The 23,621-nt window shown below is 31.5% G+C and overlaps 2 protein-coding genes across 3 annotated transcripts; one reads left to right on the plus strand and one right to left on the minus strand.

Moving 5' to 3' along the window:
- Positions 1 to 1,944: 1,944 nt before the first annotated feature.
- On the minus strand, positions 1,945 to 16,206 carry LOC139511439 (uncharacterized). 2 transcript variants are annotated; one of them, XM_071298194.1, is made up of 6 exons: positions 15,847 to 16,206; positions 11,707 to 11,800; positions 4,960 to 5,010; positions 4,456 to 4,554; positions 3,474 to 3,599; positions 1,945 to 2,055 (listed from the first exon to the last, which is right to left on the minus strand). In XM_071298194.1, exons 1-6 carry the CDS (start codon positions 16,087 to 16,089, stop codon positions 2,021 to 2,023), a joined length of 648 nt encoding a protein of 215 aa, XP_071154295.1. In that variant the 5' UTR covers positions 16,090 to 16,206; the 3' UTR covers positions 1,945 to 2,020. The 2 variants fall into 2 exon arrangements, with proteins under 2 accessions (XP_071154295.1, XP_071154294.1); XM_071298193.1 differs by lacking the exons at positions 1,945 to 2,055; positions 3,474 to 3,599; positions 4,456 to 4,554; positions 4,960 to 5,010 and adding an exon at positions 9,992 to 10,912.
- A 2,471-nt stretch (positions 16,207 to 18,677) lies between these two features.
- On the plus strand, positions 18,678 to 22,504 carry LOC139511440 (perlucin-like protein). The gene is made up of 5 exons (XM_071298195.1): positions 18,678 to 18,803; positions 19,792 to 19,886; positions 20,674 to 20,800; positions 21,228 to 21,429; positions 22,404 to 22,504. Exons 1-5 carry the CDS (start codon positions 18,770 to 18,772, stop codon positions 22,435 to 22,437), a joined length of 492 nt encoding a protein of 163 aa, XP_071154296.1. The 5' UTR covers positions 18,678 to 18,769; the 3' UTR covers positions 22,438 to 22,504.
- The last annotated feature ends 1,117 nt before the right edge of the window (positions 22,505 to 23,621 follow it).

Raw genomic sequence — 23,621 nt, forward strand, 5'->3', positions numbered from 1 at the left:
TCATTCCACTCCTATCTTGTTGGGAAATCTCTTAAATTTGAGTAAATGTTCTCGTTTGTGAATGAGGCTAATAACTTAAATTGCTGGTGGACGATTCGTCCCCGAGGGTATCACCAGCCCAGTAGTCAACACTTCGGTGTTGACATGAATATCAATAATGTGGTTTTTTTTTTTTTAATAAATTTTCTGTAAACAAAAGTTTAGATTTTTCGAAACACCAAGGATTTTCTTATTCCAGGCACAGATTTCCTCAGCCGTATTTGGCACAACTTTTTGGAATTTTGGATCCTCAATGCTCTTCAACTTTGTAATTGTTTGGCTTTATAAATATTTTAATATGAGCGTCACTGATGAGTCTTATGTAGACGAAACACGCGTCTGGCGTACTAAATTATAATCCTGGTACCTTTGGTAACTATTTACACCACTGGGTCGATGCCACTGCTGGTGGACGATTCGTCCCCGAGGGTATCACCAGCCTAGTAGTCAACACTTCGGTGTTGACATGAATATCAATAATTTGGTCATTTTTTTTTTAATAAATTTCCTGTTAACAAAAGTTTAAATTTTTCGAAAAACTAAGGATTTTCTTATTCCAGGCATAGATTTCCTTAGCCGTATTTGGCACAACTTTTTGGAATTTTGGATCCTCAATGCTCTTCAGCTTTGTAATTGTTTGGCTTTATAAATATTTTAATATGAGCGTCACTGATGAGTCTTATGTAGACGAAACACGCGTCTGGCGTACTTAATTATAATCCTGGTACCTTTGGTAACTATTTACACCACTGGGTCGATGCCACTGCTGGTGGACGATTCGTCCCCGAGGGTATCACCAGCCCAGTAGTCAACACTTCGGTGTTGACATGAATATCAATAATTTGGTCATTTTTTTTTTTTTATAAATTTCCTGTTAACAAAAGTTTAAATTTTTCGAAAAACTACGGATTTTCTTATTCCAGGCATAGATTTCCTAAGCCGTATTTGGCACAACTTTTTTTGAATTTTGGATCCTCAATGCTCTTCAACTTTGTAATTGTTTGGCTTTATAAATATTTTGATATGAGCGTCACTGATGAGTCTTATGTAGACGAAACGCGCGTCTGGCGTACTAAATTATAATCCTGGTACCTTTGATAACTATTAAATAGTTAACAGTGGCAATCTGAAAAAGTTGCCTTGAAATCTGATACAGACATATATAAATTGGTTACAAAATAATTGTTCTGATGCTAACACATAATCAACTACAATACAACCATTATACTTAAAACATGTATGCTTGCCAGTGCTATTATCTAATATTCTCCCGTTCAAGATACGGATTTGATTACATATATTAAAATCAAGAAGATCTTTCCCTCTAGAATCTACAGTATTATCGCAGCTGACTCTTCTCTCATTCAAAATATCAATGTTATAATTGCTGTTGTTTAATGAAATGTGGTTGGTATTGTTCCTTCAATAAAAAGTAAAATCACAATTATTTCCAGTTCGGGCGTTAAAATCGCCAAGCAATATGATTTCTCCCTTTTTTCCATATTTACATGATTGATCTCTATTTTAAGAGCATTCCTGATGAAGGATAACCAAGAAAATCGTTTGAGACGAACGAAATTAATCAAGTGTTGTTTTCGTTTTTTTGGCACTTGTTTAAAAACTATGTTAGTGGACTGGGTTGTCATCAGCAAGGAAGAACAGACGTGTCTCGAGACAGAAATGCTTAAAAAAAAGCACACGTCTTAAATTGGTCGTTAATCAGTTATAATGTATACAGAAAGTTAGAAAATGACGTAGGCAACCAAACAACTGTACTTTCTTTTAAATATTAAACATACCATAGTAAATATTTGCAAATTTACTGCTTTAGTTAGAGGGACTTTACTTTTACCATTATTTCGGTAAAAGGATATTTCTATATAGCATATGAAATTATTAGAAACATTCTTGAATAAAAACAACTTGCCTTTTTTTTAATGATAACTTTTTTTTAATATTGTTTTCATTGCCTCCAGTGTTATTAGGCGAACTTTGATCGCCCTCGATAAGACCTAGCTGAAATAGAAAAAAATAAAAGTTGCAGATTAGGGTGTATAGGTGGGGTTCGTGTTGTTTATTCTTTAGTTTTCTATGTTGTGTCGTGTGTACTATTGTTTGTCTATTTTTCCTTTTTATTTTTAGCCATGGCGTTGTTAGTTTGTTTTCGATTTATGAGTTTGACTGTCCCTCTGGTATCTTTCGTCCCTCTTTGATGCAGTTATTATATCTAAACATCTTGTTTGTCACAACTTCCTCCTTCTTTTATCAACACTTCGGTGCCTTTGTAAAAAATATTAAAAATACGCAATGGGTCTCAAACGTTTTATAATCACCAATTCCAAATAAACAGTACAAGTTATTTACTGGAAATCAATAAAACATTTACACGCCATAGATATCAGTGTTTATTCTAATTATAAGTTTATATGAAGTATTGTGAATGTTGTTAAAGATTAACATGAACAATACATGAACTATACACAAAAAACATCAGAACTGTGATATCAAGTCTCCATTTACATGTAGTAACTATGACCTTGACATTATGATCATGATTATAATGAAAATTTCTCGAAATCGGTACGGTAAAAGTTTCTAATTTTTTTTTAGGATGGAACAATATGTAAAGTTAAATTTAAGTGTCAATTTTGAATGCTCTGCTAAAATATTTATTTTTGAACTGGTGAAGATATAAGATTGAAAATTTTAGACTTTTCTCCTTTTTCTATTATTAGTAACAATAACACATTTCTCAAAATAGAATAGCAGAAATACAATTTAATTTTTTTTTAATTTGACAAGGTTATGTGAAAGGTTCATTTTGAAAGATAGATTAGTAAATTATACTATATAGGTTTCTTAAAATTACATACTATTTAAACCCCTAATTTGGCATTTGAGGACAAAAAAGAGGGGCACTGTAATCCAGATCTGTTATTAACATCAAATATTTTGCGGATTTTTATTTCATAGAAAGAACTCTTAGACTCCGTACTTACAATCCTTGATAAAAATGTAAATTATTTTGCATGTTGTTTATTTGCTAATTATAGGCTGAAACAAATCATCGAATATTTATTTTCCTTGTACTATTTTTATATATTTTTTAACCAAGGGCCTATCTTTATAATCCGACTATCGTGTAAAAAGGAAAACAGTATTTGATACACGCATACTTCAATAGTGACCATAAAGACATTTGAATGAGTGAGAATCACAAAACAAACGATATATGATATCTCATCTCATTCAATTCCTGTAAAACGAAGGTCTCAGTATATAGGAAAACACCATAGAAGGTGTATTATAGGAGTGTCATGGTTTTGAACATACATATATTTAGCTACATATAACACCCCGATAGCTACATAAATAGCATGGAATGAGAATTGAATTTTAGTATATGTTCCTCTTGTTGTTGTATTTATATTTACCTCTGTGTTTTAAAAACAGTCGTTGTTTTCTGAATCGTTCAAAACATTTACTTTTGCTGTGGCATTTTCTATAACAACTGCACCAAAGTCGATAGAATCGTGTTTTATTACAGGTCAATTTATATCCTTAAAAATAAATATAATTACATTAATCACGAGAAAAATACGAATACTATTTTATTCTTACGGTGAAAGGATACATTTGCACACATCGGACCTAATTTTACAAAATCATAACATATGCAATTGTTTAATTTGCATACAAAGCGAGAACCCAAGTTCATCTAATGTCTCGTTTCAATTAATGTTTCATTTATAGTTCTCTCAAAAGGAGACTATTTTATATCCTGGGTATAACTGTAAAATCATCATTTAAGAAATACTAGATGACAACAAATAACATTCAAGTTAATACCAGATTGCGTTACTGTAAACTGGTCAGCAATAGTTTTCAATATTTGCTGTCAAGTTTGTCACTTGAAGATGATTCATATGAAATAGAAGAATGTCGTTGATATAACGAACTAGATAGTCTATTTATTTAAGAGTGTATAGTAAACATGTTCTTCTTTTTGTGCGTTAGAATGCACGCACTTTACCTTTTGATTCTCAGAACCTCAAACTGCTTAGATATGTTTAAGGCAAGTGTTGAAAACAATAACGATACACATTCTGTCAATAGATGCAGTTACTGTGGATTAATTCTTTTCCGTGGGTTCCAATTTTCGTGGTGTCAGGAAAACTTGCATATTCGTGGATATTTAATTTCCTGGTTTTGGAAAAGTTTGCATACATTCCTTAAGAATTTCTTTAATTCGTTGAAGATGCAAATTCGTGGTTTTTCTGTACCCACGAAATCAATGAAAATTGGTACCCAACGAATGTTAATGAATCAACAGTATTAATGCTTAATCATCGCGTCCTTAGTGCAAGAGAAATCTATTAATCAGTTAGACTAAACAGTTAAATAAATAGTACCTACCTATTCCATTGTAATGAAATATGCTCCGTCTTATTTTAAATCCGTGGTATCTGTTGTAGTATACTAGTCCGTACTTTCCACCACTGTAAATGGCAGGGCCTATATATAGAAGTTTTAGTGCATTATACATTGTCATCACAGATAAAAACCGATGTTGTAAGTTGTTCTTATGCTGTAATTGAATAATTAGTTATCAAAAGTACCAGGATTATTGTTTAGTACGCCAGACGCGCGTTTCGTCTACATATGACTCATCAGTGACGCTCATATCAAAATAGTTATAAAGCCAAACGAGTACAAAGTTGAAGAGCATTGAGGATCCAAAATTCAAAAAAGTTGTGCCAAATACGGCTAAGGTAATCTAACCATTTACATCTAGAATGATATTAGAGTAGACAAAATATATGTGAAAACCATGCAACTTGTTATCAACTTCTTTGCTTTAATTATTCTAATAATTGAAATCATTATCAGCATTAAAAAAAAGCATATTCTTATACTCACTAGAAACCTTCTTAGTATAATTGACATCGATGTTATACCCATATGTAGCAACTGTAAAAATAATACATTACTAATTACAATGAATTATCGCTTGTATTGTCGTCCGTGTTTGTATTATATATATATTTATTCTCTCGAAAAGGTGATCTGAATCGTAGACAGAAGAATATAGCTGTGTGCCATGTTTAATTAGAGGTAAATGAATAAAATGAAAAATCATCATGCTGTTATATGTTTAATTTTTTTTTCGTGTTCGCAAATTAATACAGTACCGGTAATCATTCTGTTCAGGCTTACCGGTGGTATAGACGTATTTACACTTGTATGCACATTTGTCCGCCATTACGTAAAATCACACAGGTTCCTGTAAACTTTGACATCACAATTTAAATTATTTGACGTCACAATTTAAAAGTGATTGTTGCTTGACGTCAAAAGGTGATTCGGAGTAGATCTAAGGTCATTCGGAGGCAAGATCCAGCTAAATACCAAAAGTGTAAATACGTTTATTGGTCAAACAAAGTTTGTTCGTTTTAAAACTGAGTATTATGTAACTTACATTTATAATGGTAAATGATTGATAACAGGAGGAATCGACAAATAACTTCAAAAAACACCATCAGTGAGTCACACGTCAAGGATGCAATAGCATAATTAAACAGTTATCAATACATTTATTTTATTTCAACGGTACGTGTCAACCCCAACCCAATGAACCTGGAAAAAGCTGATTACTAAATCAAAAGAGGACTATCATAGATATGCAAAATCCAAATTTTTCTAAATAACAAACCACATTTGCAACGACAAAAGACAATCACAAGTTACTTTTAATAAAAAATAATTTCACAACTGTTAAAGGGGTATACCTGCCAAATTGCTATGCACTGATTTGACTCAAATCTAATATTTGATTTATTTCATACTAAAACGTATATTTGAATTACAAAATGTGCAAAATTAACAATTAACAATGCATGCCATGGTTCGATTATATGTAACAATATGTGTATTTTTGTCTAAACGTCATCAATTATCCTTCGAAGACTGCCAATGGCAACATATCCCGATATAAATATAAATATAAATAGCGGCCACGTGCAATTTAATATTTGTAGGTTTGTTCAATTTCATATGGTGGGCACAAAGTATCTTTATCATCGATTTTACCTATATACAAATGATTTTTGTATCGATCAAATCAGTCAATCAATCTGTCCATCCTTGTATCATTTTATTATTCCTTTTAATTACCGAATACATGCGTAGCACAACTCAAACTTTTAACTTGTTTGCATCTGTTCTAAGTCAGGAACTTGATGATCAGTAATTGTCGCGTTTGTTGATGTGGTTCATACGTGTTTCTCGTTTTACTTCAAGAGTAGGTCGTTGGTTTTCCTGTTTGAATGGTTTTACACTTTAAACTAGTAATTTTTGGGCCGTTTATAGCTTGCTGTTTAATGCGAGCCATTGCTCCGTGTTGAAACTCGTACTTTGACCTACAATGGTTTACTTTTACAAATTGTGACTTGGATGGAGAGTTGTCTCATTGGCGCAAATACCACATCTTCTTATATGAATTTAAAGATATAATTTAAGGTCACACGCATACGGCTTCAATGAGGTTAAAATTATTCTCTTTCAAATGAATAAATAATTAGCGATGGTTTTTTTTTTTGGCTTATTAGGATTTTGAAAAAATTAAACTTTATTGGCATTTAAAAGCGAATTATTATTTTACTATACCACTTTCAGTAATGATCGAACAAAAGAAAATTATATTTTATTTTTTTATATCTCGTAGCTAATACCCCTTAAACAGAAACTCACATATATTGATACAGATAATTTAAAGGAATTTGTATCTCAATGAGTTCGAAATAGCTAATTTGTATTGAATATTAAATTAGACCGCGGTTTACTATTTGAAATTGCAAGAGGATATTTCTGTCATATGTTCTCCCATTTATTTGTATTGTAGTCTTGTCATGTAATGTTGTCATTTTAATGTTATATTTAACATTGCCATAAAAGCGGGAGGTTTTGCGTGCCACAAAACCAGATTCAACCCACCATTTTTTCCTTAAAATGTCTTGTACCAAGTCAGGAAAAAATAGCAACTAATTACATAACAATTAATTGTGTAATAATTATGTCATAATGAAATTATCACAATTTGAAAGATTAATCTTTCTTTTATCTTTTGGTACCTCATTTATAAAATATAAAGAAGGATGAAATGAATTACATCAGTTTAAAGTTGTCTGATTGGGATGCAAAATCTTTGGATTGTGCTAGCTTAAATACGTATGTATTGGTATTCCAAACATAATAGCCAAAATTTAGCAAGTAACAATTGAAAAACCAATTTTTATTTTGTTTAAACAATGCAGAAGTTTTGAATAATTACTACACACACAAGAACACATTCTTAAAAATCAGTTTGTTGATTATAATTTGAAGGAAACGAAATGTATCATTCAAATAAACTTTTAACTTGTACAATTTTGCTAGATAAACGAAAATATTGCATGTATCGAAGATATATTCTTCGAGTCATGATAATTAGATGAAACCAAATGTGGAGGGAAAATAATGAAAAATTACCTGTAGCGATGACCACTAGTAGCAAAACATACATTCCTTGAGCCATGTTGAATGATATGCTGTTACAATTCTATCGATAACTTATATACTAAATGGTCTGTGCCATATGTTACCATGTAAACGATGAAATGCATGAAGTAACTGTTTGAACTTTTCAATAATCTCGTACACAATGCATTACATGTGATAAATGGAATATAGTTTATCGCTCTGACATTTTTTTCTTCCACTTCATTAACTATTTAAAATACTCTGAACATTTGATTTATAAAGTAGGAATATTTTTTATTGATTCACCTTAATCGAATACACAGTAAACCATGTTTGACATTTTTTCGCAGCATCATATTATGTGCAATGTTTGACAGGACCTTGTCATAAAACCTTTGTTTCTTTCCGCTATAAAATTAGAAATATATCGGTGCAATTTTCACTAGTCGGTCAACACTAAAAGAAAATATAATTGTAGTTTCATTTCCAAATGATATGTCTTAAATAAATTCTTGGCAAGAGAAAAAAATCCCACTTTGGTGTGTGGTTTAACCTTGACATGAGCAATTGCACACAAACATTTAGATGTGTTTTCTTTAGTTTTTCTACACAATCGTTATTTTCTCATCCGTCTTCTTAAAACAATTCCCTCTGGCAAAGTTGACCTCAGAAGAATTTGGCTATTTTTATAGGTTCTTTTTGGTCTGATAGCACTTTAACTGTTTCATTTCTTATACATACTTTGCTTTCAAGTATTCGGCTTTCAGCGTTCCTAAGGTAGTTAATTCCAGCGTTCCTAAGGTAGTTAATTCAAGCATGCAATTTATAACGTTTTGATCTTCTGTTGTTTTTTAGTTTTTGCCTTTTTCTTTGGTGTAAAATGTAACACTTTCATAGACTCAGTTTCAAGAAAAATGCTTGATAACATGTTTCGTGTTTGTTTTTATTGTGATTAAGATTTTAACACATTGTACCCCTAATTTTTACATTTATACAGTTTTTGTACCTATTAAGTTGTTTTGTTTTGCGTACAAATTGTTGTCAGTAAAATGAAATTTTTAAACGACTGTCATACAAGGCCCCCCCATACAGTAGGAATTTTTGCTGGCTATATGGCAAGGTTTAATACACCATTTTATACATGAGAAAATGGCTGTACCAAGTCGGGGGAAATGATAGTTGTTAACCATAAGTTTGATGTGTATGAGTTTTGATTTTGCTATTTGATTAGGGACTTTCCGTTTTGAATTTTCTTCTGTGTTTTGTTGTTTTACTTCTTAGGGCATCGAGATGGAATACCAGTGTACTGAACTAAAAATGTGAAGTCACACAAACACATTAATTAATTCATTCATTTTCTCGTCTAATATCAGTGAAAAACTACTAGAAATAATCTCATAGATATGAGGCTGGTAATGTAATGCACCACACAATTACCGTGAGTGACGTCATAAATTATGTAAATAATAAAGTACGAAGTTGAAGAGCATTCAGGTCCAGATGGAAAAATAGAGTTAAGTGCTTCTTTGGAAAAAAAATTACATGAAATACGTGTTCCCAAATGTTTCTCGCAAAATGCGTGGAAAGAATTGCATGTTAACAATTTTGCACTAATAACATGTACTGCATTTCAAACATAACATGATTATTATGGTTGTTTGACGAAATATTTTATTCAAAGGCCATATAAAAGTACGATGTGTTCGGAAAAGAGTTATTCATGACAAACTAACATATTCTGTAACTTTAATTTTTCTTATTTCAGCTAACTCTTATCCATATGGACCGAAGAATATTGTTTTTTGCAAGAAAGCAAAATAATACCACAAAAAAAGAGATTCACTCACAAGAGGCAAGTTGTGATATTCATGAATACTTTTGATAATTTCATCGTGGGATACTTTTAGTTAAATTCCGAAGAAAATTAACACAGTGAAATGAACAATGAAAATAGTACAGATTTGACTGTCCGTCTGCTATCTTTCGTACCTTTTTTGCAAAATACGAATAATTTATCTCGAATAGATTCTGCATTAAACACATAATTGGGTAAAAGAATCTTATAAAGTCAAGACTTCGTAGAAGGAGTCCATTATAATTCCGGCGCGTAGACTTTTTAAAAGATCTTGTTCGAGTGATCATTTTGCTATTCACAAGTTTACTCTGTCTATTGTTTATTCTGCAAAGAGGTTGTAAACAACTTCATTCGATAACAATCTCTCCTATTAGCAGTGAAGAATCGATATCGGCTTTTTATTCAAATCATACAAGTATACCCCTTTTGAACGATATTAACCGATAAAGAATTCAGACTTTAGTATATAGCGTAAACATCGGAACTAAAGAACATCAACAATAAACAACATTGAAACTAGTCATAAGCGGATAATATACCCAAGATTCCCACCCATTTGGATTTATTTATTGTCATGGATGCCAATTCAATTTAAAGTTTTATTTACAGTCGATATTCAGTGAACATAATGCATGAGCTCCCATAATCTATTCAAATCGACTTAATAACAAAAGACATACACACATGAAAAAAAAATCATGAACAAAAACCAAATTTTAAGTAGTAATGCATGAAATGTTTACAAAAATGTCAAATACATTAAAAAGCACAACTTAAGTATTATATTAATGTTTTTAGAATACAATAGATTTTGAATTATAGAAAAAAAAGTAGAACATTGAGATAGAAAAAAAAATCTGTATTTTACACAGTCATACAGTGTGATAAAATAACGATCAAAAAGCAAGGATACAAATTTTCGTAAATCGAGAAAAATCTGTTATGGACATTTTTTTTTTTTTTTTTGTCAAAGTCTGCATATAAGTCTACTATGTATAGACAATTTGTATTGCCTTGTATATTTATACTCATGGTACGTATTAGAAGCAGTGAAAATCCAGATGATGATAAAAAAAAAAATAACAGGTTCTTATAGAAATTATAATTTTAAATGCAAATATTTCTTACCAAAAACTATCATTATGATTAATTTTCAAAATGATTAATTATAGCTCGAAATTATTTTAAGAATTGTGGCATTCCAAATTGCGATGTGACCATCTTTTTCTTTACAACTATCACTTATTTCTATTAATAAGATGCTAGGCGTAGGTATTGTAATGGAATATCGTGTACAGTGCTCAAAGCAGACAGGAGAACAATTTCCATCAGTTCCGGCACAATCAAACTTAAAGTGATAATCAGTTTTATTTAAGGAGCAAATGCGTTTCACTTCTCCACCGTCGTGAAAATCACATTTTAAAGTGTATTCGCCTTTAAAGGGAAGAAAACACTTCATGGTGCTCACTTGACTTCGTGGAAACGGAATCTGGCAAAAAGCTATAAAAAAGAATAACATCATTTTAGACTTGTCGAAAAACAAATACTCCAGAGTTTATAGTTTCCATCAAATAAAAAAGGCACCAAATGATAGCATTTTTCAGTCGTTGTAAATTGTATTTAGTTTGTAAATATATACTGCTAATATTTTTATCATAACTATTTCCTCAAGTCCATTTAGAAAATGAAATATTTAGTTAATTCAACAGATATGTTCAAATTGTCAATAGACATTCCAGTCCTCTTTTCCTCAAATGTGACCTACCGAATACTTATCACTTAGTTTCAGTGATTATGTCACATGTGGAGCAGGATTTGCCATGCCTTCCGGAGCACATGAAATCATTTCCTTTTTTTGTAGGATTAGTGTTGTTCAGTCTACAGTTTCGATGTTGCGTGTTGTATATATATTGTTGTAACTTCTTTTTGCTTTCTTTTGATCATTGCATTGTGTGTTCGTTATTTACCTATAAGTTTGAATATACCTTTGGTATGTACTGCCTTTTTTTTAAAAATATCAATCACAATTCTGATATCAATGTATCTTATTCTTTTTTAAAAAGTAAAATTATAAAATACTGAACTCCGAGGAAAATTCAAAACGGAAAGTCCCAAATCAAGGGGCAAAATCAAAAGTTCAAATACATCAAACGAATAGATTGAGTTATTTGAATAACAAATAGCCTGATCAACTTGACTTTGGTGTTAATTATGTATGACCAAATGATATAAATAAAAATGCAGTGAAATTCTGTTTAAACAAATAATATACAGAGGTAGTTTGAAACACTTACGTTCTGAGTGTAATATATTGTACTCATGCATCTGTGAGCATTCTGCACGATTGGAAAGATGGTGTGTATTATTGGTAGCATTGCAATTATTATCCTACAAAATAAAAAAAATACATAGATTACATTTTGATAATTCTATTTAGCCAAATTTTTATAATTGATCGATGGTATTTAGCAGGAATTAGGCATAATTACTTAAGAATATGACATCCTGACCCTTTGAAAAATTGTGCACGCTTAAAGTGTATATTAAGAGGTATTAAACAGTCTCGGAATAATGTCAAACAAAAGAGATTACCTATTACATCTCGAATTTTGAAACGATTGTGTTATATGTTAAAGCAAGGAGTTTTTTCTCTATTCGTTGACTTAATGTTACAGTGTTCATTTAATCTAGCTTTTTTTTGGATTTCTCCGATGTGGTGAATTTACGTATAGTAGTAAAATTGCCAAACAGGACACACTATTAGTTCAAAATATTGATTTAGACATAAATTTTCAAAATGTCACTTTACATCTATATTCCTCCAAATGTGACCCATTTCGAGAAGGTATTAATATTACTATTTTTGAAAATGATACTTTCAACCCAGTTGATTTGATGGGAAGAAATATACAAGTACGAAAAAATTATGGAGGTAGACCAGATTCTTATTTATTTGTTAATGATGAGTATAATAACGCTCCTTTGTCTAGAGATATATTTATATCTCTGCTTCGAGAGTCGCTGTTCAGATTACGGTATAATGATAGTAAATTTTGTGGTCCTTCCTTTCTAATTGGTGCTGCGACATCAGCAGCAGCGGCAGGGGTTGAGGACCACATTATTCAGACTTTAGGTAGATGTTCATCCGATTGTTATATACGTTACATTAGAATAGACCCAAACACTGTTTGCAAAGCACAAAGCAATATATGTTGTTCTTAAATTGGTATACATGTTTTGTACTATATATTTTTTAACTACAATTTGTTAATTTTTTTTTTTTTGGTATGGTAGTTATTTTATTTTATTTATTTTCATTTTCATATATGAAATTCTATTCAAGTACTTATTCTTTTAATGGTATATTGAATAATTTTTATTATCATTATTTTTTTTATTTTTTTTGTTGTTGTTCAACTTTATAAATATGTATATGTATCATTTATTGGGGGCTTTCACTCGTGCTACTCGTTCAATTTGGCCTACTTAATTTCGGGGAAATTATTTTGCCCCAATTCATTAACACATTTTATAATTATTTAGGCTTTGTTTTATTTAAGGATGATAATAAAGTTATTTTTTGTACCTGTTGGATTCTACCGCAGGAATTCGCATTTTTAAAATTTATACTTGTCTTGGCTCTACCTGTCAGGTTCTAGTAGTACCTGTAGGGATCTACCGCAGGAATTCTCAGTTTTCAAAATTCATACTTGTCTGGGCTCTACTACTCAGGTTCTAAAAGTATCTGTTGGGATCTACCGCAGGAATTCTCAGTTTTCAAAATTATACCTGTCTTGGCTCTACCAGTCAGGTTTCTAAAATAAATTTTTCACCTGTCAGGGCTCTACTGTAGGTTCTTAAAATTGCATAATTTAGACAATTTACTTTTTAATAAATTTAAAATTATTTTGAGTAGGTAGTGTTTTCATTTGGTTATTTTAATTAGTTTTATTGTAAGTTTAGCGAGTAGCCCCCTAGAAAGCCAAATGATACATTTATTATTATTTTCATAATTATGTATTCAGTATAATAGATTAAAAAATGATTGTGAATATGATATTAGTATACTGTGTATACAATGGTGTCTTAGTATTTTAGTTCGTTAATAAAATTAGAATAGTTATTATACGTTTTGCGTATGATATCAAGTATCCAGTATGGCAGAATAAATGTTCCATTCTAGTTGAACATTTCCTTTTCTACCCTTAGTATCTATAGTCGTATAGATAATGTGGTATGATTCATGAGACTAGTTATTGTCTATAAGGATACATCAACTGTTCTTGTGGTATTGTATATGAGAATGTTTAGGTTTTGGTGGAGACTTCTACTTGTTCTATGTGGTATGGTACATGAGACTTATTAATGTTCTTTAGAAGATATTTACGTTTCTATGTGGTATGGCATATGAGAATTTGTAGCAATTATTAGGAGACATCTATTGTGTCTTGATGTATGGTATATGAGACTTGTTAGTGTTCTTTAGAAGACATCTACTGTTGTATTGTTATGGTATATGAGACTCGTCAGTGTTCAAGGAGACTTCAACTGTTCTGACAGTTATAGGTATAAATGGTAATTTAAACATTAAATTATAGTTTATACATATTTTGATAAATTCCTTGGGTATGAACTTCCCCTGGTTTTATTTTCATTAATGATAAGGTCAGCTTGTCAGCTTGGCAGTTTTGTTTTGTTTAAGAGACTAAGGGATAGGTATTAGATCGTAGATAGGAAACAGGTTGATGACAGCATAGGTGTTATCAGAGAAACATCGGTATATAATTTTGATAGGATGGTCTGTTGTTGTTTGATCATTGCACTGTTAGCAGTCATATTTTTACTTGTGGATAATTTATTGGGCCCACCCACCGAATCCCGAGCTGCACCTTAAAGAATTTAATTGTCTTATTTTATTGTCAATTATTTGTATATGTTTATTGAAAAGGGGCTACTCATAACATATGTGTTTTGTTCTTTTAGTTTTATGTTGTTTTATGTTTTTGTTTTTTTTTATTCAATTTGGCCTACTTAATTTCAGGGAAATTATTTTGCGCCAATTCATTGATACATTTTATAATTATTTAGGCTTTGTTTTATTTAAGGATGATGATTAAGTTATTTTTTGTAACTTTTTGATTCTACTGCAGGAATTCTCATTTTTTCAAATTTATACTTGTCTGGGCTCTACCAGTCAGGATCTAATAGTACCTGATGGGATCTACCGCAGGAATTCTCAGTTTTCAAAATTCATACTTGTCTGGGCTCTGACACTCAGGTTCTAAAAGTACCTGTTGGGATCTACCGCAGGAATTCTCAGTTTTCAAAATTCATACTTGTCTGGGCTCTACCACTCAGGTTCTAAAAGTACCTGTTGGGATCTACCGCAGGTATTCTCAGTTTTAAAATTTATACCTGTCTGGGTTCTACCAGTCAGGTTCTAAAATAAATTTTTTCACCTGTCAGGGCTCTACTGCAGGTTCTTGAAATTGCATAATTTAGACAATTTACTTTTTAATAAATTTAAACTCATTTTGAGTAGGTAGTGTTTTTCATTTGGTTATTTTAATTAGTTTTATTGTAAGTTTAACGAGTAGCCCTCTAGAAATTTTATAAATTACCATTTAAGACTATATGCATATTAGAGTAATATAAATGTATACCCGTGAGAGTTGCCTGCAATTAAACTAACCAGTCATACCTAATGGGCCTTTCCAGTTAATTTCTGACAGGTGGGGATGGATGGGGAGATTTTTTTTATAGGTATCAGAAAAAACATAATGAAAAACTACCTATCAGATCTAAAAATTTAGACCTATCAGATGTAGAGTGTCTGTTCATATTGGGCGGATGGACTTTAATGGGAAAAATGACCTTCTGCTGCAAGACCCTAAGAAGTTTTTTTGCCTATAAAAGAGGGACGAAAGATACCAAAGGGACAGTCAAACTCATAAATTCAAAACAAACTGACAACGTCATGGCTAAAAATGAAAAAGACAAACAGAAAAACAATAGTACACACGACACAACATAGAAAACTAAAGAATAAACAACACGAACCCCACCAAAAACTAGGGGTGATCTCAGGTGCTCCGGAAGGGTAAGCAGATCCTGCTCCACATGTGGCACCCGTCGTGTCGCTTATGTGATTACAAATCCGGTAAATAGTCTAATTCGGTAAGTCATATTCATGAAAGGGAAGGGGATAATTGTACGTGTCAGATGATAAAAAAACCAAATAACACCCCTCAGAAGATACTTTTTACACCCCTTAGAAAGGACCATCCATCCCCCTTTACCGACATTAACTGGAATGGCCCAATTATATCGTTTAAAATTAAAAAATGGTGACGAGAAATGAAGCTTCGTATTTTCCCTTAAAAATATTGATAGAGGGGATTTCAGAAAAGATAATAAAATTGTATGGTTCTTACCTTAGTAACACAGTTTACTAGAACTGCAATGCTTATGATGAGAGACACTAAAAGTATAGCAATTACACATCCACATGTCAAAAAACAGCGTTTCTGCAAGTCGTTTGTGCCATCGACTATTTCTCTTAAACTTGTTGGACCGTCCGACTTTTCATTTTCAGTCGTCGTTTCGTCATTAATAAGTTTATCACATTTGTCCTTTTGATTATCTTGTTTTGGTGGTTTTCTACCCTTTTTTCCCATATTAATGTATCCTTCGATGTAAGAAACAAACGAGAATGTGCACTTTCATTTCTGTGTATAATGATCTAGAAAGGAAATACTACTTGTCTTCATATATATATATATATATATACCTATAGAGGATCCCGACTATTTTTAGATACAGGTAATCCGGAATAATATATAATCAACAGAAATTTCCTTTTCCAAATAATATCTAATTATATACTTATTTAAATCGTTATCATTGAAACTAGGACTAGGAAGTTATACTATTATAAACTCTAGATTGTTTAACGTTTACAAAACATAAAGCATGTGAAAATTACCTTCTAAAGTACTGCAAACCTCTTTCGTTACTTCAACTTGTTAATTCACTTGACCTTTTATATTTGTGCGATTCGAGCGTCACTGGCAAGTCTTTTGTAGACGTGACGAGAGTCTAGCGTACCCAATTTTAACCCATATATTTATTTCTGCTTAGTTTATGTAGGAATGAAATCAAACTTGTAGAAAACGTTGATGAAACAATAATGCAACCCCCCCCCCCTCAACACACACACACCAAAACAATCAACCTAGAGTATATCCATTCTTTAAAAATAGACCGGTGTTAATACCAAATGTGAAGAGACGAACTTATATATTGTTTTTCTTCTTTCTGAATCCCAATTTTTCTATTGTATAATTGTATTTCGTGCACTTTTGAAAATAAAATATTGTTTAAACTAAAACAAGAAGTACTGATTCGTCCCCTTTAGTGTTTATTTCCTGTTATTGTTCACCTCTTAAATACCTACCCCGATGCAGGTAACAAAAAGTTATAAGTAATTGAACTACGCGCACTGAAAATCTTAATTAACTCTTCGCAGCACAGATTCGTTAGTTGAATTTATTAAAATAAAAGAACTATCAAATACTAATAGACAAAGTAACAAAACTGTAATCGATGGACGATAGGCAACAACATGATCAAAAACTAAAATAGACTAAAAGGCAAAAGGACAAGAAGAATGCAAACCACCAAACAAAATACGAGAGAACTAGCAGAGTCAAACCGTTGAATATTATTTAAAAAACCCAATGGCATCCGAAATTGTTTTATAATGTGACAAGTTCTCTAAATGTCTAGTACGTTCAGAAGTTGTCGTCTGTTTATGTGGTTCATCAGTGTTTCTCGTTTTTCGTTTTTTATATAGAGTAGTCCGTTGGTTTTCACGTTTGATTGGTTTTACAATAGTAATTTTGGGGCCCTTTATAGCTTGCTGTTTGGTTTGAGGCAAGGCTTCGTGTTGAAGACCGTACTATGACCTAATATGGTTTACCTTTACAAATTTTGACTTGGATAGAGAGTTGTCTCATTGGCACTCATACCACATTTTCTATCTAACTAGTAAAAAGAAATTACAACGAAATAATACAATATCAGAGATAATCATCAATTTCTCCATAATCCAAAATGACAACCAATTCCGTAACAATAGGAAACAATCATCTGAATAAAGAGTGAGGTAAAACTAGATTGTGTATGCTTAAACCTCCCACAGTATTGTTCAGTGCGATTTTTGACGTGTTAATCAATGTAACATTCATTGATATAATGTATCTCGGTACTCTAAAGTCTGACAGAATGACTCTACCAAACATGTACAAATACAGTATTTATAACTGTTTATGCTTAACTTCAATAATTGAATAGGTACCATGCTTTGAATTATTAGGAACGTGTTATGCAACCTTACTAGTTTGGGTAGAAGTTTCATCAACACTGAGAAATGTTTATTTATTTTTCAGGATATATCGACCCAAAGAAGTATATCGACCTCGGACTTCGTCCTCAATCAATATACTTCTTTCAGGTCAATATATCCTTGCATCGACCTCATACAAAGGCTATATTTGTATATGATTACTTATTCATTTGACTTCATTATTTTGTATAATAAATCATATCAGTATTTGGGTTGCTCTCACTCCAAATCTGGTCGACCGATATTTCTGGATGAAAATGAAATGTGAAATTTCTAGATAAGGCAGAAAAGTGACCCAGTGGTTATCTTTTAAATATGTTATATACATTCTATTTAGCATATTTGAAAAATAAGAAGGTTCTAAAAGAAGCCAATGTAGTTTATGATATTGTGATATTATATCAAGTCAACTATGTATAATCAACCTGTTTCTCATCGGTATATCAAATAATGGTGAGTATTCAAAATACAATCTGATTGTATCCATGTTCATCACCCTAAGCATCAATTTTACATTTTATTTTATCCCGTATGGTGGTTGTAACCTTTACAACTCCAGTAACATTGTTAACATGACTATGTGAATGGGTTTGTTTATTTCGGCATTGTACAAGGTCTTGATTTATATTTTATATTGTTAACTGGTTGTTCAGTTTGTATCTCCGAAGTCATAACGACGTATAAATAGCATGTATAGATGTATAAACGGGAGATATTTCTGAAAACCGCCAAAACATAAACTTCCATCAGTTATGCTTTAGTGGTCCGTTTCTCGAAATTCGATATTTAACACTCGAAATATTGTTTGGCGGAGTAGTTTGGACACAGTGACATTCTATCAAATATTTGTCGGTTTGTGTTGATATGATCGAACGTAATAAATTTGCCTGTCCATATGAGATAAACATCGTACAAATATAGATAAGCAACTTAGACAACAAACTATTGACATGTGGATTGTTACATTACTTTGCATTACATTAGGTTAGTTTGTTTTTATTCTATAACATAAATTAAAGTAGAATAAGAAATGATCATGTATGACATACTTACGTTTATAGCTGTGGTTTTGACAAATGAACCCGGATAGTTATATAAGTAACATATTTATATTGTTGTTCTACAACTGTGTTTACTAGAAAAAAGTGTGTTCAACGTAAGAAAGGAACAGTTGGTCTTTTGTTGTTTTGGTTCTATTTTCTGTTATTAAATATTTCTGAAATATTATTTTTTATAAATTATTTGATATGTTCTAATGAGCCTGACGTTCAATTATTGTTTATCCGGGTGGTATTTTACCTCAATTTTGTCATAAATGGTCAACTTGGTACCAGAATCTATGACAAGCTAGACGATTTTAATTTTCAAGTTTCCACATACGTACGTAGCAATATACCAACTTCGCCTGCATTTGTGAAATACTTTTTCGAGCGCATTCAGTATTCAAGAGCTTGCAGTTGCTTCTCAGACTTTATAAAAAAAAAGTCACTAGTGTCCAGGCACAAAATGGATAAACTAGGATTATGTCAAAGAATGTCTCTTCCTTTTTCTATAAATAAAGTTAATGGAAAATATCAAAACCTTGATGGTAAATATTCCATATCTTCTTCAACAATAATACTTGATGGTCTTGAAGTATAGATTCTAGGAACTGACGGTGTTTTTGAATTAATCTCCCTTATTTTGCGCCCGTACAAATTCAGGCTTTCTGGACTATTCGGTGTTGTTGTCTTTTGTTTTGTATTTTGAGAAGGGTTGTACTGTCCAATGTATTATTTTTTTGTAATTTTCTGTTATATTTTGTTTTATTTATACGTCAATATTTACAATCAAAAATGCTTCTTGTTTTCTTGTTATTTTTTGTGATTGTTGATTTGGATTTATTTTGCTATTGCGGTTGTTTATGATTTCTTTTTTTTCTATTTGTTTACAAAAGATGGTATAATGTTTCGTTATTTGTTTTTACTGACAGGCGTAGTTTGTTCGATTTGCCCTCCAGAATGGCACACACACAACAGCAATTGTTATTTATTTAGCAAAGAAGTCCTTTCATGGGATGGCGCACAGGTAAGACTAAAATAATTTTATCTGTTCATTAGGAAGCAACATTTAGTCTTACGGATAGCTATTGCTGTTTCAATTATACTAAATAATAGTACCAAACAATGTTTGTATATTATTCAAGGCCTATATAAAATGTGTAAGCAAATCCTGGTCCACATGTAGCATTATATTAAAATGCATCTCTTTCTGAACTGGATTTTAAGAAACCTCAGGAAATTGAAAACGTCAGAGATACTAAATAGTATAAGGACTCATTCATAAAAAAAAACTTTTGCCATCGTTATCTTTGATGAATCTCATAACTACTGGTTTACAAATCAATTTTGCAACTTTACATAGTTGAAGCTGATTTGGTAATATAAAAACTAACTAAACATAACAAAGGCAATTGAGCCTCGTATATGGTTATCTGATGTTTCAACTTTAAGTTTTGTTTAATTAGGAGATACTGGTATTCTATTGTGTTTGATTATCTCATAATTTCTCTTTGCCTTTGAGCGATTTAGAACCGGACATCTCTGTATTGTTTTATATGTTGTGACTGCATGTTTACTTCTAGATTATTGTTTGTCTTCTAAGTTCTTGTATGGTTGTCGTATACCTCTTTTTATTCATATTGTTTACTTGAATTTCAACTTTGAAGAGTAATTATACCTTCAGAATGATTTTACGCATATCCATTACATCACATGAGAAATACGAAGTATATGCTTTTTGAAAATAGCATTGGTAATACATTAACTCATTGAATAATGGTACACTTCGATACTATATCGGATATTGTATTTAGGATTATTGCCAAGAATTCGGAGGTTACTTGACTGAAATAACAAAGAGAGAGGAAAACAGTTTCATTGAACAAACGTCAAAACAGAACTATCACCCAAACCGTACAGCGGACGGGGAATACCTATATGGTAAACATTCTTTTACATATGTGCATGTTTTGAAATGAGAACATTGAGAACGAATATTGTCCTTACCTTGCTACCTTAATGGTTATAGTAATATAAAACTATGGTTGTTTTATTTCAATTAATGAAGATGATATACAAGTATAAAATTGAGGAGATGTGATATTAAGGATAAAGTTTAACTAAAGTGTATGTAAGCAATTATGGCAACCGAACGGTCTTCAACAATAAAAATAAACAAATACCGTATAGTAAGCTTATTTTCTTACCTTTTGAGGTTTTAATTCGCAAAGATGCGCATGTCAAAAATAAATGGTTTTGCAGTGATGCTAAAGTCTAAATATTTCATAATCAAATAATGCTTTAAAAAAATGAAGCACTGTGAAAATCTGAAAATATAACTATAAAATTAATTGGTCTTCCATTTAAGGATACTGGACCGGAGGCAAAGAAGACCTGACACATAGATATTGGTATTGGGGTGGTAGTGGACAAAAGTTCACGTTTACTGACTGGTCCCCTGGTGAACCAAATAATAGAGGAGAAAATTGCATGCATATAAATTCGAATGAAGGATTCAAATGGAATGACTATACGTGCACACGGCATGAGTATTTTATTTGCGAGAAGAGGTAATATTTGAGATTCATTCTTTTTAATTTCAATTTTAAACCCAACGAGACAATCGGTACAAGAAAATTAATAAATCTATGAAGCTGTTAAAAAAACAAATCAACAATGATAACAGGCCAATGAGTATGTATACTAAACGACCGTTTCGTCTACATAAAAGTTATCAAAGGTACCAGGATTATAATCTAGTACGCCAGACGCGCGTTTCGTCTACATAAGATTCATCAGTGATGTTCGAATCAAAACAGTTGGAAGGCCTTGCAATTCAAATTCGCAGCTGAAAAGCATTACAACCCGGAAGATCGAATAAAATGTTTTGCCAAATAAGGATAAGGTAAACTATACCTAAGAAAGGGAAAAAAATCCTTATTTCATAAACAATAAATTTACAATCAAAGTAACACAGCAACGTCAAGATTTTCATTTTAATACAATAGTTATCAAAAATACAAGGATTATACTTTAATACGCCAGACGCGCGTTTCATCTACATAAGACTCATCAGTGACGCTCTGATAAAAAAAGTTATAAAGCCAAAACAAGTACAAAGTTTAAGAGCATTGAGGACCCAAAATTTCAAAACGTTGTGCCAAATATGACTATGGTAATCTATTCCTGGGGTAAGAAAATCCTTCATTTTTTTACTACTGGGCTGATGATACCCTCGGGGACGAAACGTCAACCAGCAGTGGCAATTGGTCAATATATGGATTATATTACTAAGATTTCTGAAGAAGTATGAGCAAAAGAGCAGATTTACCTTGATGACTTTCGTTTGACTCAGTACAATGTGTATTCTTTAATAATCAATAATGTTAAAAAAAACAACGACTATAAGGGGTATTAAATATAAAAAATCAACACACGGTTTACAAACACAAGCACTCGAATGTCAATAAACATTCTGTTTTGAATATTGAATTTCATGTTTAATATATTTGCATAAACTTTAACACGCATATTTATTTTTCAGTCAGTCAATTGCGGGCCAAGGTGTAGTAGGATAAATGAACACTTTTGTAAAACTTGTACTACTCGTATGTTGAAGCATTGAGATTAAAGTCATCATCAGTATATTGTATTGTCTATGTCAAGAACTTTTTGATGCATTCGCCCCCACTGTCGAAGAAAACCTATTAATATAATAATTAGTAAGGTCTAAAGGCTGGGTCTACGAGTGTACAGTTTGTCTATTTTTCTGAGAATTGGAACTGTCATGAAATTCAAGATCACAGAATTTATATCTTTAAATATATACTTTTATCCAAAAATCAAATATCTTGGCTTTTATCGAAATGGTTTCAGTGGAAGTCATTTTTTTTTAACGAAAAGACAATAATCATTTGGTGAAAGGTCAAACGCGACAAGCTACTTCTTATCATCTTACAAAAATAATAAATAAAAATACGAATAACGTGAAAATAGCCATGTACGTACAAAACAGAAGAATATGGTTTTTGATCCTCTTTTCCTTCTAAATCTCTGTAATAATACCAGAAATAACAATAAAAAATGTGACGTAACCAATAATGAGTAATACAGTAATACACTTTAACATGTTTAACGAAAATGATAGATGTAGACAGCTAACGAAATATTAGTATTACTTTCACTTTATGGAGGTACCCAACACTTTGACTAAAACATATTTGCCGCGTTTATTTTTCCAAACATTTGTACATATATGATATTTACAGTGACTAGTTGGCAAAAAATCAGAATTTCCAGAAATTGGAACCACACAATTTTCAGGAATAACTTCTCTAAATATATAGCTGTTTGCCAAACACTGATTTTGTTCAAAGCTTGATGTCTTTTAACTTATAGTATGTGATTTTTAAACATTCGAATGCTTTTTTAATACCTAAACTCCTTTAGGAGTTTTGTATCCCCTTTGAAAATGAAATTTGCAACTTTCTAAAAAGATTGGTTTTCAGTACAAAAGCTTATTGCGGGATACTACTGTTGCCTTTATTAAACAAAGAGTTAACAGTTGTTGTCATCTACATCATTTGGTCTATGAGCTACAGTTGTCTTATTGTCAATAATACCATATCTTTTTGTGATATTGAGAGTTTTGAATTGTATATTCATTATAACAAGAAAAGTTGAGGCAACGAAACACTGAATCAAAAATGCATGATTTAAAATAACTGCTAGCCAATAAATAAAGGCAACAGTAGTATACTGC

The sequence above is a fragment of the Mytilus edulis genome, chromosome 2 (assembly GCF_963676685.1).
Source record: "Mytilus edulis chromosome 2, xbMytEdul2.2, whole genome shotgun sequence".
Taxonomy (NCBI): Eukaryota; Metazoa; Mollusca; class Bivalvia; order Mytilida; family Mytilidae; genus Mytilus; species Mytilus edulis.